The sequence below is a fragment of the Macaca mulatta genome, chromosome 17 (assembly GCF_049350105.2).
Source record: "Macaca mulatta isolate MMU2019108-1 chromosome 17, T2T-MMU8v2.0, whole genome shotgun sequence".
Lineage (NCBI taxonomy): Eukaryota > Metazoa > Chordata > Mammalia > Primates > Cercopithecidae > Macaca > Macaca mulatta.
The window spans coordinates 17907296-17921461 of NC_133422.1; the positions used below are offsets into that span (position 1 = coordinate 17907296).

The following is a 14166-nucleotide window of genomic DNA, read 5'->3' on the forward strand; positions in this document are numbered from 1 at the left end:
CCGCCCCAACCTGCCAGCTGGGACCTAGGGTCCTACACTCTATGCCCACGCTTATCCTGCCTGACTAAAAATATGGTATCAAATTACCAAAGTTAGAAAGATGTTTTATAAATATAATCCATACTTTTTTCTCAGATATATAAACGCAAAAGCACAAGGCATTTGTAATTTAAAAGCGCTACCTAGCATGAGCTCTTAGGGCCAATTTTCAGGCAGTGCGTTGGATAGCAACAACTTCGGAGGTCCCCAGCTTGCAAAGGGAGACGTGGAAGTGAGTGGAGCCTGGCAGTCCTGAGCACACTAGAGGAAGTCGTGCTACTCCGGGGAGTTAGCGTTTGTTCTAGATTCATCCCGGCACCACCATGTAAGTGTTTGCTTACCGACTGCCTTAATCCCTGGTCCCGCTGCGCGACCCTGACTCTCTCCCGCTCCTTTCCTTAGGTCGAAGGTTTCCTTTAAGATCACGCTGACGTCGGACCCACGGCTGCCGTACAAAGTGTGAGTAGCTCGGCCGAGATGGGCCTTTTGTGGCCGGACAAGACGGGGCTGGGTTGAGGGTGATCCGAGCCTTTCCAACAACTACCCCGTGCAGTCTTCGTCTCTTCAGTTTCTCTACCTTCCTGGCTCGCGCCCTTCCAGGAGTCTCTCCCACCGGAGCCTGCGAGGAGAGGTCCGCACTTGCTCGCTAAGTAGCAGCTTGGCAGCTTGGCCCCAGCACGAGGGTGTGGGTGTGTTTCTCATTAGTGACCTCCCCTCGGAATTCATTTGGTGGGCAGATGGAGCGGGAGGACAGGTGGACCAGGTTCTGGTAATTTGCTGGGATTCTTAAACAGCCCCCATCTGCTGGATATTAGAAAAACGTTTCACCGCTTTAGCCAGCTGTTTGAGGAAGTTAAGGAAGATATTCCATCCTGATAGTCAAGACTTTGAAATTACTTGAACATTTGTTATTCCGCGGCTTCTGAGTTTTGTTGTGTATGAGTAACTCAACAATCGGGCATCACAAAGTAATGAGACTCGGCTCACACCCTTCCTGTGTTGGGATTTAATAGAGTATTTAGTAGGAATGGGAAATGCAGAAGAGGAGGATAGTTTATCCATGTGGGGCCTTCGCAGTTGAATGATAGATTTTAAGTAAATACTCTTGAGGTTATTGCAGTTGGAAGTAGCGTGAAATGTATCAAAGAACAGGATTACAGTAGGATTTTGTGCATAATTAATTAGTAACGTGGCCTACCTAGCTGTTCAGTTATTTACCAATCCATGATCCATACAACCTCTCAGCCTTTTGAACCCTTATTCTTTTCATCTCCCAAATATCCTTTTTACACTTTATCTCAGGTGTTCATGGTTGCAGCCTAGAACTGAAGAGTCCAATAATTGCTCCATCTCTAAGATGTCGTTTACAGGCACTCTTATGGATAAATACATTCTCTCCTACCTGATTTACTGTAATTTCTCTTCTACAACGGTTCATTTAATCCATCAATCACAGTGGTTTTTAATCTATAGCTATCCCAACTTCTATTCCTTACCTTATTCCTTATATAGTTAAGAGTCTATTGGTGCATCTTTAAATCATTCTCATGCAAACGACCTCAATTCTGGTGGCCCTGTCTCTCCTCCCAGCATATTTTGGTTAGTGAAACACCAGCTCTGAAACCAGCTATTTGTATTATCTGTACATAACTGACTGCCCCTGGCGAAAATAACAGACTGGAGGGTTTTACGTTAAGTTCATGACTACAATTAATAGTACCTAGAACTTTACTACATTCTTCAAGTTTGCTCATTTTCCTGCTTATTCTCGGAAAGGATTGTTTAAAAATTTCAAACTTTCCGCAGCTGCTCTCTCCCTTGCTCTCATGCCATCAGAGGGAAATTCTATCATCTTTCCACCAATATAAACCTACCACTGCATTGATATATCCGTTAATTTCCCATCCTTTTAGAATGGAAAAAATGACTTCACTCCTGTGAAAAACCACTTGAGCTCTGGTTCCCATCTATTTCAGTCTTGTCAAGGTTAAAGTAGATGGAGTCCAGTGCCCCTTCTCTTCTCATTATTGGTTTTTTCCTCTATACTGGATTATTATTCTCATCAATATGCAAATGTACTCTAGAAAGAGAGCGTGAGAAGGAAGGAAGAAGAGGATAGCGTAGGACAGTAACATTAAGAGCCTGGAACATTGTACCAGTTCAGTTAATGTGTGGTGACTGAATGAATTTAGTAGGTACAACTGTTGTTTAGTATGTGTGTGTGTGTGTAGTTGTGTGTGTATGTATGTAAGGATGTGTGTGTGTAAAATTCACATAACGTGTAAATGTGTGTACAAGGATATCTGCGCTGTATTTTCAAAGTAAATGGTAACTAGTACTTGGGTACTTGACAAGCTTGCCCTTTTAATCTTTCCTTCCTTTACACTTGTTCTTTTCTGTGCTTAGAATGCCGTCTCATGACCACAACATATTTTATAATAATAAAAATCTCACCTCTATGAATTTTTTTTTTTTTTTTTTTTGAGCGAAAGTCTCGCTCTGTTGCCCAGGTTGGAGTGCAGTGGCGCGATCTTGGTTCACTGCAATGTCCACGTTCTGGATTCTTCTCCTTCCTCAGCCTCCCGAGTAGCTGGGACCACAGGCGCATACCACCATGCCCGGCTAATTTTTTGCGTTTTTAGTAGAGACGGGGTGTCACCGTGTTAGCCAGGATGGTTTCCATCTCCTGACCTCATGATCCTCCCACCTCGGCCTCCCAAAGTGCTGGGATTACAGGCGTGAGCCACCACTTCTGGCCGAAGATTTTTCTGATTGTTCACAGAGTTAATCTGGCCCTTTCGTTACCTGTGGACTTAGTCTTTATAATAATTCTTACCAATTAATCTTATTATTTTGTTTATATGAGATATTTATTTTTAAAAAAGATGCCAGGAATGTAGTTTAAAAATTCTCATTAATGTAAATTTATTCAAAACACTGGGATAATTTAAGTACCTATTTTATGAAATGACTGGCAAATATAACTTTAGATAAGATCTGTGCAGTCACTGTAACTCTCATTTTCTCTAATTTTCTGCCAGTTAGAACTTGCACTAAAAGATGTTTTCATTTTTTATTTTTATTGGCTTGTCTGTGGACACTCACCAACTTAATATACAGATAGAAACTTATTTTAATGAGCATCAATATGACATCTAGGTATATTTTAAGGACATCTCCAAGTCTCCAATTTAAAAGTTAATTGAACTCCGAGGGTTTGGAAGTTCTCCGATGGATGCAGAGTTTTAGGAAAATGAATCTCAGCTTCTTAACTACATATATACTGCAAAAATACTTTGTAACAAACTGTTGCCTAGTTTGTAAACTACGACATTGCCAATTGATTAGTTTTTAAACAAATAGCTATCCTTTACATGTTTTTATTTTTTGTACCCCCAAAAAACATTCGTGAAGAAAGGGTAAAAATGATACTCATTTTCATCCTTTACTAGTATTTTGGAGTTGTGGAATGAGGGCAGCCAAGTAATCTATTCACATTTCTAATACTGAAAACTGGTACCATATGCTGTTCCTGATACAACAATTCTTGTAGTCAGAGATCTGTAGACTGAGTGAGGAGCCTGGGCATATTACATGAGAATAATGGTAGCTGGTATTAAGACATTTAAGAATAATACAATAATACGGTGGTGACAAATAGAGACGGTTTCAGTGAGAAATGTTAGCTTGTCAGTCTCCTCTGCTTTGAAAGATTGTTTTCTGTTTTCCCTCATTGTAATTTATGTTACCTTAGGAATCTTGTTTTTTAAAAGAAGTTTTAAAAACCTCTTACTGTGTCTTTAAGTGTTTTCTTAAGGTATAAAGTAAATTTCTGTTTGGAATTTTTTTATTGGAAAATTAATACAGATTGACCCTGGGACTAAGTCATTAAGAAAAAAAAAAAATCTATTTATTCATGATCTTTAAAATACTTGCCATTTTACGAGTCAGTTAACAAAATCATCCCTCTCCAAAATGTTATTTCACATTTTTACTTAGCCCATTTTAAATGATGGTGGGAAAATCACTTCATTATTGGCATTTTGCCATAATAAACTTCATGCATTTTCATTAATTTGGTCTACTAATTTTGAACATGATTATTAAGAGTGCACAGAAGGTTCATCAAAAGCTTTATGATCCAGTGATGCTTCCCAAATAACCTTCTACTTATAATGAAAATTGTAACTTTAATGGGCCAAGTGCATAGGTATTTAGATGGGAGGTAAAGTGGACTGAAGACCAAGGAGAGCTTCACCTTTTTGCAATCCGTCTCTAGAAACAAACAGCAGTTCATATGCTAGACTTATGTGTATCAAAGTGTTAGAAATATGTAAATCTACACCTGTAGAGGTTAATTCTCAAGTGGAGCTCGGGCACCTTGCCAGCGCCAAGGCTAGTTGCTGTTTGGGTTGTGATTATTATTGTTTTGAGTTAAAGAATGTAGTATGCAATCACAATCCCTAACTTTGAAACTGCAAAGTCAGCTTTGTCCAGATCGGCTACAGTAGCGGGAATAAGGAACGAAGGGGCTTTTTTAGAAAATGCTGACTTTAAAAGAAACTGTTTTAAAATTCTTCTTGCAGGCTCAGTGTTCCTGAAAGTACACCTTTCACAGCAGTCTTAAAGTTTGCAGCAGAAGAAGTAAGTACAGAAGTTGGAACAGCCTTTATGGAATGCGATTTGGCAGTATGCTTCAAACGTCTTTAAGATTTGCATGCACTTTGACCCATCATTTCCATGTGGCTTCATTACTAGGTTTATGTTATCAAAAAGTTGTAAGTAGGATGATGGTTAAGACTTACTTTCAGATATAAGAAGCATGAGTTAAACAAATTGACAGATCTGATTAATGCAACCATTGAAAATTATAAGAATTTATGAGGCTTTTTATGAAAATTAAAAAGGTACTGATTTTTAAATGTTTTTTTAAAATGCAACATTATATCACATTATATTCTATATACTGATATTTTACTAGTCTTGATTCCAAAATTACAATTTCATGAAATCTTTATCATAGTTTTCAGATTTTCTGTATGAGCATGTCAGTAAAATTTGTTGTTTTGAAAAGCTCCTAGTTTTTTTAAACGTGTTTAAGTTTTCTGTTGTATAAGAAATAATTTTTTTCATCCGAAATTATTAGAAATATCTATAATGCAACTTTTTGGGCATGACACTTGGAAAAGTAGCTTAATCTGGTAGAAATGGCACCCAAATGTGACTTGGGAGACTTAGGGTTCCTGTTATAGGTGTGTCATTAGTTAGTTGTATGACATAATGCAAATCCCTCTTTTTTATTCTGCAAAATGGAAGTAGTTAATACCTGTCCTTCCTCTCTGATCAAGTGATTTCGAGTAAAAACATTATTTACTGAAATTTTCTGTTGAGTTAAAAGTGCTAAATAGGTACGTTGTAACCCAAATCAAAACGTTTTGGTTCAGAATCTTTTGAAAAGTTTATAGTCACAGAAAAATAATTTTCTTAACTACATTAATAAAAAAATAGCTTAACACAGAATCCTGCCCTGTACTTAACTGATTTATGGAAAGTCAGCCAATCCAATCAGTGCTCAAAGCTCCTTGTATTGTCAGGAATTACTAACATCATTTGTCACTCATTCAGAATTAAACTGCCAAATAGTAGCATTTGTTTTGTGTCGTGTTGATATATTCTTCATGCAGAAAGAATAAGTAAAATGAGATGTGACACAAATCTGAATATAGCATTGTCATTATTGTTTACTGCACAGATTACTTGCAAGAAATATTCCTAGTCTGGGGCATAACAGAATCCACAAATTCCAGATTTAGGAAGTAGATCTATACAAGCTCTAATTAATATTTATTATATTTTGTAGTTACTTTATTGTGTGTCCTTTTTATTATATTTTGTAGTTACTTTATTGTGTGTCCTTTATAATGCAAAGGCATTTTTGTGAGCCTGGTTTTGTAATAAAAGTAGAAGAAAATCTTAACATACAGTAGTGAATAAACTAAGAAACACCACACAACCATATATATTGATTAAGGTAGTTTATAAGTAAAGCTTACAGTAGAGTAAGCTATAGAAAAGAAAATATTAAGAAAATCATAAGAGAAAGTATATGTACTATTCATGAAGTGGAAGTGGATCACTATTATGAATCATAGGTGTTACATATTTAGAAAGGATATGACTTTCAGATTGTTGTGAGAGGGACTTTCATGAGATGGCATTGTAGAATCATTCAGTGAGAAAAAAGTTGACTCAAGAAAGCAAGAGTCTGGATTTAAATCCCTGGTAAAATTGCCTTAGTAGTGATAATAAAATTTCCCAGCACATGACTGGGGTATGTAATGAATTGTTGAAACCTGCAAAGAGCCCTAAATTATAAGAATTATGGGATATCTGAGGAGGAGAATAAATGAAAACACAAGACCACAAAAGAATACTTTGCATTCAGTAGAAAACCTGTCAGTACAATAGGACAGAAAGGAATAGATTCTGCATTTTACGTCACTAGTGATGCTTCCTCATAGTTTAACCATTTCTTCCACATTCTGCTTAAAGGAAAAACTGTGTCAGCAATTGATTTTGGTTTTTAAAATCATAGGTTGCTGCTACATGGATGTGACTAAGAAAATACATAGCTTATATAAAATGAGCATGATGTAAAAGACTCAATCAGTAGGATAACTAAAAGCTTTGTAGGACTCTAGCTTTAGAAATCTGAGAGGCCTGTAGTTAATTTGAGCGTTTGATCAAATTCTTATTGAGATTACAGCCTGTGCAAAATATCTGTGATGCACTTTTAAGTTTACTTAAGTACACTTTGAAATTCTTTAAAAATTTTTAAATCTTTAAAAGGACACGAGTGTACCACATTGAGATTAAAATGTGTTTATTAATTTGTACATAATACTAAAACAAATAATTGTTCTCAGGCATGTTTAAGGCCTTATTTTAAAAGCTGATTCTTCAATTTCTAATTTAAAATAAGCTTTTAGTTTTTCTCAACTGTGTGTATGTAATGATTATAAATGCCTAGAGTAGTGTCTCCCAGACAACTAGAACCACACACAAAGTAGTACCACCAAAAAAGAAAAAAGGGTCGGGGGGGATCGTGAAGAACAGGAATTATTGGTCAAAAAATATGATAAACAGTTCATTTCTGTTAGGAGTATATTAAAGTCTTTTGAGGAGACCACTAGTTAAACATGTTTTCCAAACTTACTTGATCACAAAATTGTAATATCTATAAAGTTAGTCCATAGCACAGACATGCTTCATAAGTATTTGTTGGATAAATGCATAAACTATGAAGACATAAACACACTTTCGCAACTGCTGGTCTCTTTAAGAGATGGAATCTACCTTTTAGTTACCAATAAATTCCATACCACATGTCATTGATTTTAGAAACACATCTTTTTAAACATCTCTGAAGTAGATCAGGGGAGACTTGCTATCACTGTTGGCCAAATGGCATTCTCATAATTGTCTAGGTAACGTCATCTACACTTAATTATTATTTCCTGATGACATAATTGGACTATTGCAATCCTTGAGCTTTAAATCAGCAAATCATTAAAGAAGAATGTAAGGAATACAAGCCTTGGTTGTTACCTGAAAATGTTATGTAGGCACCCGCCATTAAACACAGAGAGCATCTGTTCAGATCTTGCAATTTCTATGCAGAAATTTTAGGAATAATCTCATCAATTTATTTTGCATATGCTTTTTGCTAGTCAAGATAATTATAAATGACAAAAGTGGTGGATAAGTCCTAAAGAGTAAACATTGATCTGGGCATAAATTGACAGTGGTTTTTCATTTTTGTAATGCAAAAAATAAGGTACACTTTTATAATTAATGGTGTCCTAAATAAAATCGAAAGCATTGTTTATAGTACAGGGGTTTTTTTTACAGATAAAGCGTATGATACAGTCCAGTTGACCCTTGAATAACATGGGAGTTAGGGGTTCCAACCCTGTGTGCAGTTGAAAATCTGCATAAAACTGTTTTATTGATCAAAAACTTTACTAATAGCCTGCTGTTGACCGGAAGCCTTACTGATAACACAAACAGGAGATTAATATGTATTTTGTCATGTGTATTTTATACTGTATTCTTATAAGAAAGTTAAAGAGAAGAAAATATTAAGAAAACCATAAGAGAAAGTATATTTACTATTCATTAATTGGAAGTGGACCATGGGAAAGGTCTTAATCCTTGTCTCATGTTGAATATACTGAGGAGAAGGAAGAGGAAGCGTTGGTCTTGCTGTCTTAGGAGTAGCGGAGCCAGAAGAAAATCTGCATGTGTCATTCAAGGGTCAGCTGTACTTTCCTTGATGGTTTCACTTATTCTAAAAGATTAATCCCACTTTAGAATTATAGAATTAGTATTTGTACCCCATTCTTGCTAATTATAGTTTTGTGTGTGTGTGTGTATATATATATATATATTTTTTTCCTTCTATTTAGTTTAAAGTTCCTGCTGCAACAAGTGCAATTATTACCAATGGTAAGAATTCACTGTAAAATTATGTATTACCTCAAATTTATAGAAATGATGTAAAAAGAACCAAATTAATTAAAATGAAATACAGAAAGCCCCAAGTGTATGTGTATCCACATAAATGATATACTGAATGGTAAACACTAAGTCAGGGTTATGGTTCATAATTAGCTCCTCTCATTTCTTTGTGCTTTTGATATAGTATAGCACTTTATAATATCTTTTGTCCTTACCAGTTCATGCCAGATTATAACTGAAAATAACTTTATTTAGCAAGTTTTTTTTTTTTATTAAGTAAAGTTGATTTGGTAAATGCTTTAGAATATAGAAAGTTAAGCAGGAATGTACCTTTGCTATACCTTTCCTGATAGAAAATTGTATCTTGTAGGCTTGTAATAATGAGAATTTTATTCAGTTTTAGGTATATAATTAAAAATCATAGTATCTTGGAACACTGATAGTCAATGATGATGCAATTAGTCTTGTGAGAAAATAGTGAAATAAGATGAGGAGTAAAGATTGCAGGGAGGGCTTAACTGTGTTTCAAGTATACAGTGTAGTGTTGATGAGTGCTGATGAGTTGCCCAAGTGCAGTTTGGATAAACTAACTGGAGATGGGTTTAATGTGCATGATGTAACTTAGATAAGATAGAATTTCTCACTGTAAAACATTCTGCATTCTGTCACATTGAAGTGTTTCTCTGTTGGAAAAAAGCTGGCTTACTACCTGGAAAGTTTTAGGTCATAACTTAGTAACGTGTGTTGAACTAAATGACTTCGCGAGCTCTCCCAGCCTTAAGATATTATGACCCAGAGTAATACGAAGATGATTCATGGCATACCTAAGGTGCTTTTTAGTTTTTTGGAAGAAATGACAAACATTATTTTTAATTCTATGTGGCAAAATAAGTTAATAACCTATTTTCCATAGAACTTACCAAGATCATTGCATTGACAGATGCTTTGGACTAACCCAGCAATGTGTATGAATGCAGAATAATAGATTTTAACAGATAATTTACCTGAAAGATTGTCACTCGTGTTCCTAGATTTAAATTATTTGACTTGTGTCTATATACACAGCAGCACTATTTTGGCAAATCTCTTTTCTTGCTAGTATTAAACCATTTTAGCTTTAGAAATAATGTATGTGATTTTACAACTTGTTTTCTAGATGGAATAGGAATAAATCCTGCACAGACTGCTGGTGAGTATCTATTTGAAAACTCATAGAGCAGTGGGTGAGGTTATATATGTCAATTGACACAGAATATGTAAGCTATTCTAATTATACTTGACAGTATTTTAACCTAATGGAGCTGTTTTTTTAGGGATTATATACCAGTCTTTACCTGTGTGTCTGAGTAATAAGTTGTTTCATTGTGTATATCGATTGTAGATGTTTTTGGCTACAAGTAACAGAAAACCTAATAGTGGGCTTAAGCATTAAGAGTATTTATTATATATAACAAAAAGTCTGTAGATAAGATTGCTTTCTCATTGGAGTAAGGATTTTTTGACCTACCTCTTAAGGTAGTTGTCAGATAGTAAATGTAAAGTGCTTAATAGCTTGGATAATTTATAGAAAGCATTCATTAAGTGCTATTATTATTATTTTTAATATAGTCATTTACATTTCAAAGGGCTGACTCTACACTCAGATTTTCAGACTGTTAAATTTATACAGGTGATATATCAGTGTCCTAACCAGGAGGCAGGGTAAAAGTAGTCTCATACTTTATAAAAAAGTAGTCCAAAACTTTAAAAAAAATAGTTTTATATTTTTTAAATGTAGTCTCTTAGCCTTGTAATCTAAAGTTTTAAAATTAGGCATGCTTTAATGTAACCTCATTCTAGAGCAGTAGTCATTTTTAAATTATATTCTAAAGTATTTCTTTATTGTAACAAAATTATGTTGTTTTCATAGGGCTTGCGGTTGAAATTCAGCCATAGAGAAAATGAAGTGATTTAAAATTGCAAATTTTTGTTACTTCAGTAGTTTTTAATATATAATTTTATTAAAAAGGTTTATTGAAAATCATGAGGCACTTTATTGTATGGATGCCTTTAATCTGAGTAGAGAAAGGTTTCTTTTTTTCTTATTCGAGAAACTTTCGGTATTTTACAGTAGTTTGAATTACTGCTAACTCTAACATACTGCTTGTTATATTATCTTTAAAAATGGAATGTGCATATCATTGATATGAAGAAAATCTCAGCAGGCAGTGGACCCCAAATATGTCAGGGTATCTAAATTTTTGTCACTTGTAGTAATTTACATTTTTTTTCCTGTCCTGAGATATATTATTGTGTATTGAAGGAAGTATTCATGATTAAATTATTCACATTGTTACTTGCTGAAAGTATTTGTCAGCATTTTCATGTCTGGCGTTATTTTAAATTTTAAGCCTGTGTTGGATTGTGAAGATACGAGAATAGGAGCAAGACTTAAAAAGCATGGCATTGGGGTCTCATGATGCTTGAGCTTTTGTACCTATTTTACTGTTTACTAAATTATTTATTATATTTAATAATTGTCAGAATATTAAGATAACTTGATTTTTAGATACCTAACTTTATATTTTGTTTGTTTGTATAGGAAATGTTTTTCTAAAACATGGTTCAGAACTGCGGATTATTCCTAGAGATCGTGTTGGAAGTTGTTAATATCTGCTACTTGGAACATACGATTTCCTTTCAGAATAAATACTGGTATTTTTTGTTGTTGTAAAATTGAAATCAAGCATATAACATATTATGAAAACACCAAGAGTAGGGGACTCATCTGTCCCTTTTTGTTGTCCATACTCTTCCTATGAAGAGGGAATGCGTATGAATTAAGGCTACTACGGTCACAGAAGATCGTGGTCTTTGATGCTACCTCACAACACAAACAGGTAGTTCGTTGGGGGCAAATGAATTAGCCAACTGTTAACTGGAAGCTTTTGATAAGTTTTTTTTTTAGAACAATTTGGAACATTAAAATTTACTGAATCATATATATTCGTCTGAGTTAAAAATATAAAAAGAATTATGGACCCTGGATGGCAATTTGCTTGATAGCATCTGATTTGCAGATACATAATTTGATTTTTAATTAAATACATAGGTTATGATGAAGTGAATAGACATATCAGTGAACAGTTAACTATATTAAAATTTTATTTCCTTTTTTTAAGATTCCAACCTCAGTTATATAAATTTCAGTTTAATATCAACCAAACAATTAAAATTTTAATGTAACCCTTATGTGTGTAAATTGATGTCCCAAACCAGCTTTTAATGGTGGACTTACAGAATCCAGTACTTTTAATGGTGGGAATTTTCAATACAGTAGAAGCATCCTTTGCTGAGTTATACATTCCTTTATCAATCTCTTTTGATACAACATTTAAAACAAGCAGCTTCAAGAAACCATTGGTGTTTTGAGGATAATATTTCTAAATAGCATCCAGGAAGAGAGTATTATTACACAGATCTGAAGATCAAAAAACAGCTCAAGGAAATGCAGATCGGAAGTGCTGATGAGTTATATTTATTGAAAACTCAACTTTTAAGGAAGTGCTAAGATCAGTCACCCATGTGAATAAGAAGCCAGGAAAGGAAAGATGGAGAAGCCCAGATCACCAGACTTCTGTGAAGGAGGAAAGCAACAGAGGAAAACAGTGAAAGGGAACAGAAAGGGGTAGCAAAGTGTTACAGAAAAGCCAACTGGATAGACAGAACTGCAGAAGGTGTATGTTGGGGAGAACTGAAAGGGAAAGCAAAATACTTGAGATAGTCTTAAGCAGAAGAAGGCAATTAGAGAAAACAAAGTGTCTACTGGACTTGTCAACATACAGACTTCAAGATATCCCTTATGAGAATCCAAAGAATGATGTGTAAGGGAAGATTTTATTTGCCCTTCCAGAAGAAATCAGTATCTATGCAAATCTTGAAAGATGAAATCAAAGCTCATAATGATTCAGAATCAGTGCTTGACCTTCTGTATTCTGAATGGTGAACTCTGGAAGCAGGGATTGTGTCTGTCTGGCTCTTTTTAGAGCTGGAAATGTAGTGGCTTTCATTAAATACTTGCTGTAAAGTCTTTCTAAGACCAATTATCATCTTAGCATGTTTCAGTATCTTCTCTGTCATAGACCCTAAGTTCATTAGGGGGAAAAAAAAAAAAGAAAATTCAACAGAATCCGCATTTGAAGTGTGCCATTGGTACTTGTTTATGAAATTACCAGATATTCATAAATGTGACAGATGAACAGCAGGATTATGAATTATCAAAGGAAAAATATTTGCTGAGGTGAAAAAATCTGATATTTGAGGAAGTTTTTATTTTTTTTTATTTATTTTCTTTTTGAGGTGGACTCTGTCGCCAGGCTTCTCTTGCCTCAGCCTCCCGAGTAGCTGGAACTACAGGCGTGTGCCACCACGCTCAGCTAATTTTTGTATTTTTAGCAGAGACAGGGAGGAAGTTTTTATTTTTATAAACAAAATCTGATGTTCAGAGGCCCCGTTTTTTACAATAAATGTTGAGTCTCAGTTAAGCAGGAATTTGTGAACAACCATTTCCTGACTTTTTGCTTTAATTTAGATTTTTCTCCACTCTGTTTCTAGCACAACAATTTGCCTGCTGTGTTACAAAAATATATTTATATTGTCCTGTGCCATAAAGTGATATATTTAATATTTTTATTCTTTGGTTTTGAACATTGTAAGTTCCTAAAAACATTTTATTAACTAGACATTTTGTTATTAAATAAATGTGATCTGTCATTTCTTTGTGCAGAATGATTTGAAGTATTTAGTTTACATGCATTATTGGTTCATTATTAATATCTAATGGAAATACATATTGTTATATTGTACATGATATTGTCTATTATTATTAGAGCTCTTAGCACACCTGTGGAGTCAGTATATAATACATGTAGTAAAGAAAAGAAGGGCAAAGATGATTAATGACCATAAGTCACAGAAATTAGTTTATAGTCATCTGCCACAGACACAGTAGTGATGTTTCATCTAACAACAGACCACATATATGACCTGGTCCCATATTTTGTATTTTTACTGTGCCTTATCTATGTTTAGATACACAAGTGCTTACCATCATTTTACAGTTGTTTACAGTATTAGGTACAGTGACATGCTCTACAGGTTTGTAGTCTAGGAGCAATAGGCCATACCAAATAGCCTAAGTTTGTAGTAGGTAACATCATCTACATCATCTAGGTTTGTATGAGTACATTCTGATGTTCACACGGTGACAAAATTGCGTAAGGAAGCATTTCTCAGAATTTGTTCCTGTGATTAAGTGATATATTACAGTACTTCCAAATGCCTGTCTATTTTACAGATGTAAAAAAAAGTTGAGAAGAAAATGGGGTTATCGTAACTGGCTAAGTTAGTAGGTTTCAAACCTGGGTGATAACAGAGTTGCCTAGGAAATTAAAGATACAGATTTTTGGAAACCACCCCTTGAATTCTGATGTATTGAGTCTGTAATAGTATCTAAGAAACTCTGTAAATGGGAGTGCTGGTGATGTCTGGCGGTCAGTTGGTTTGAGAATTAATGAGAAGGCCACCTTTTCACTTTGTGGAAGAACAGAATGAGGTCTAAGGGGTCAA

At 34.7% G+C, this 14166-nt stretch overlaps 1 protein-coding gene across 3 annotated transcripts; it reads left to right on the plus strand.

Annotated features, from left to right (window-relative positions):
• Window positions 1-249: 249 nt before the first annotated feature.
• Window positions 250-13311, plus strand: UFM1 (ubiquitin fold modifier 1). 3 transcript variants are annotated; one of them, NM_001257925.2, is given in 6 exon segments: window positions 250-364; window positions 442-498; window positions 4626-4683; window positions 8508-8547; window positions 9716-9748; window positions 11141-13311. In NM_001257925.2, coding segments are annotated over 6 exon segments (258 nt in total). In that variant the 5' UTR covers window positions 250-362; the 3' UTR covers window positions 11209-13311.
• The last annotated feature ends 855 nt before the right edge of the window (window positions 13312-14166 follow it).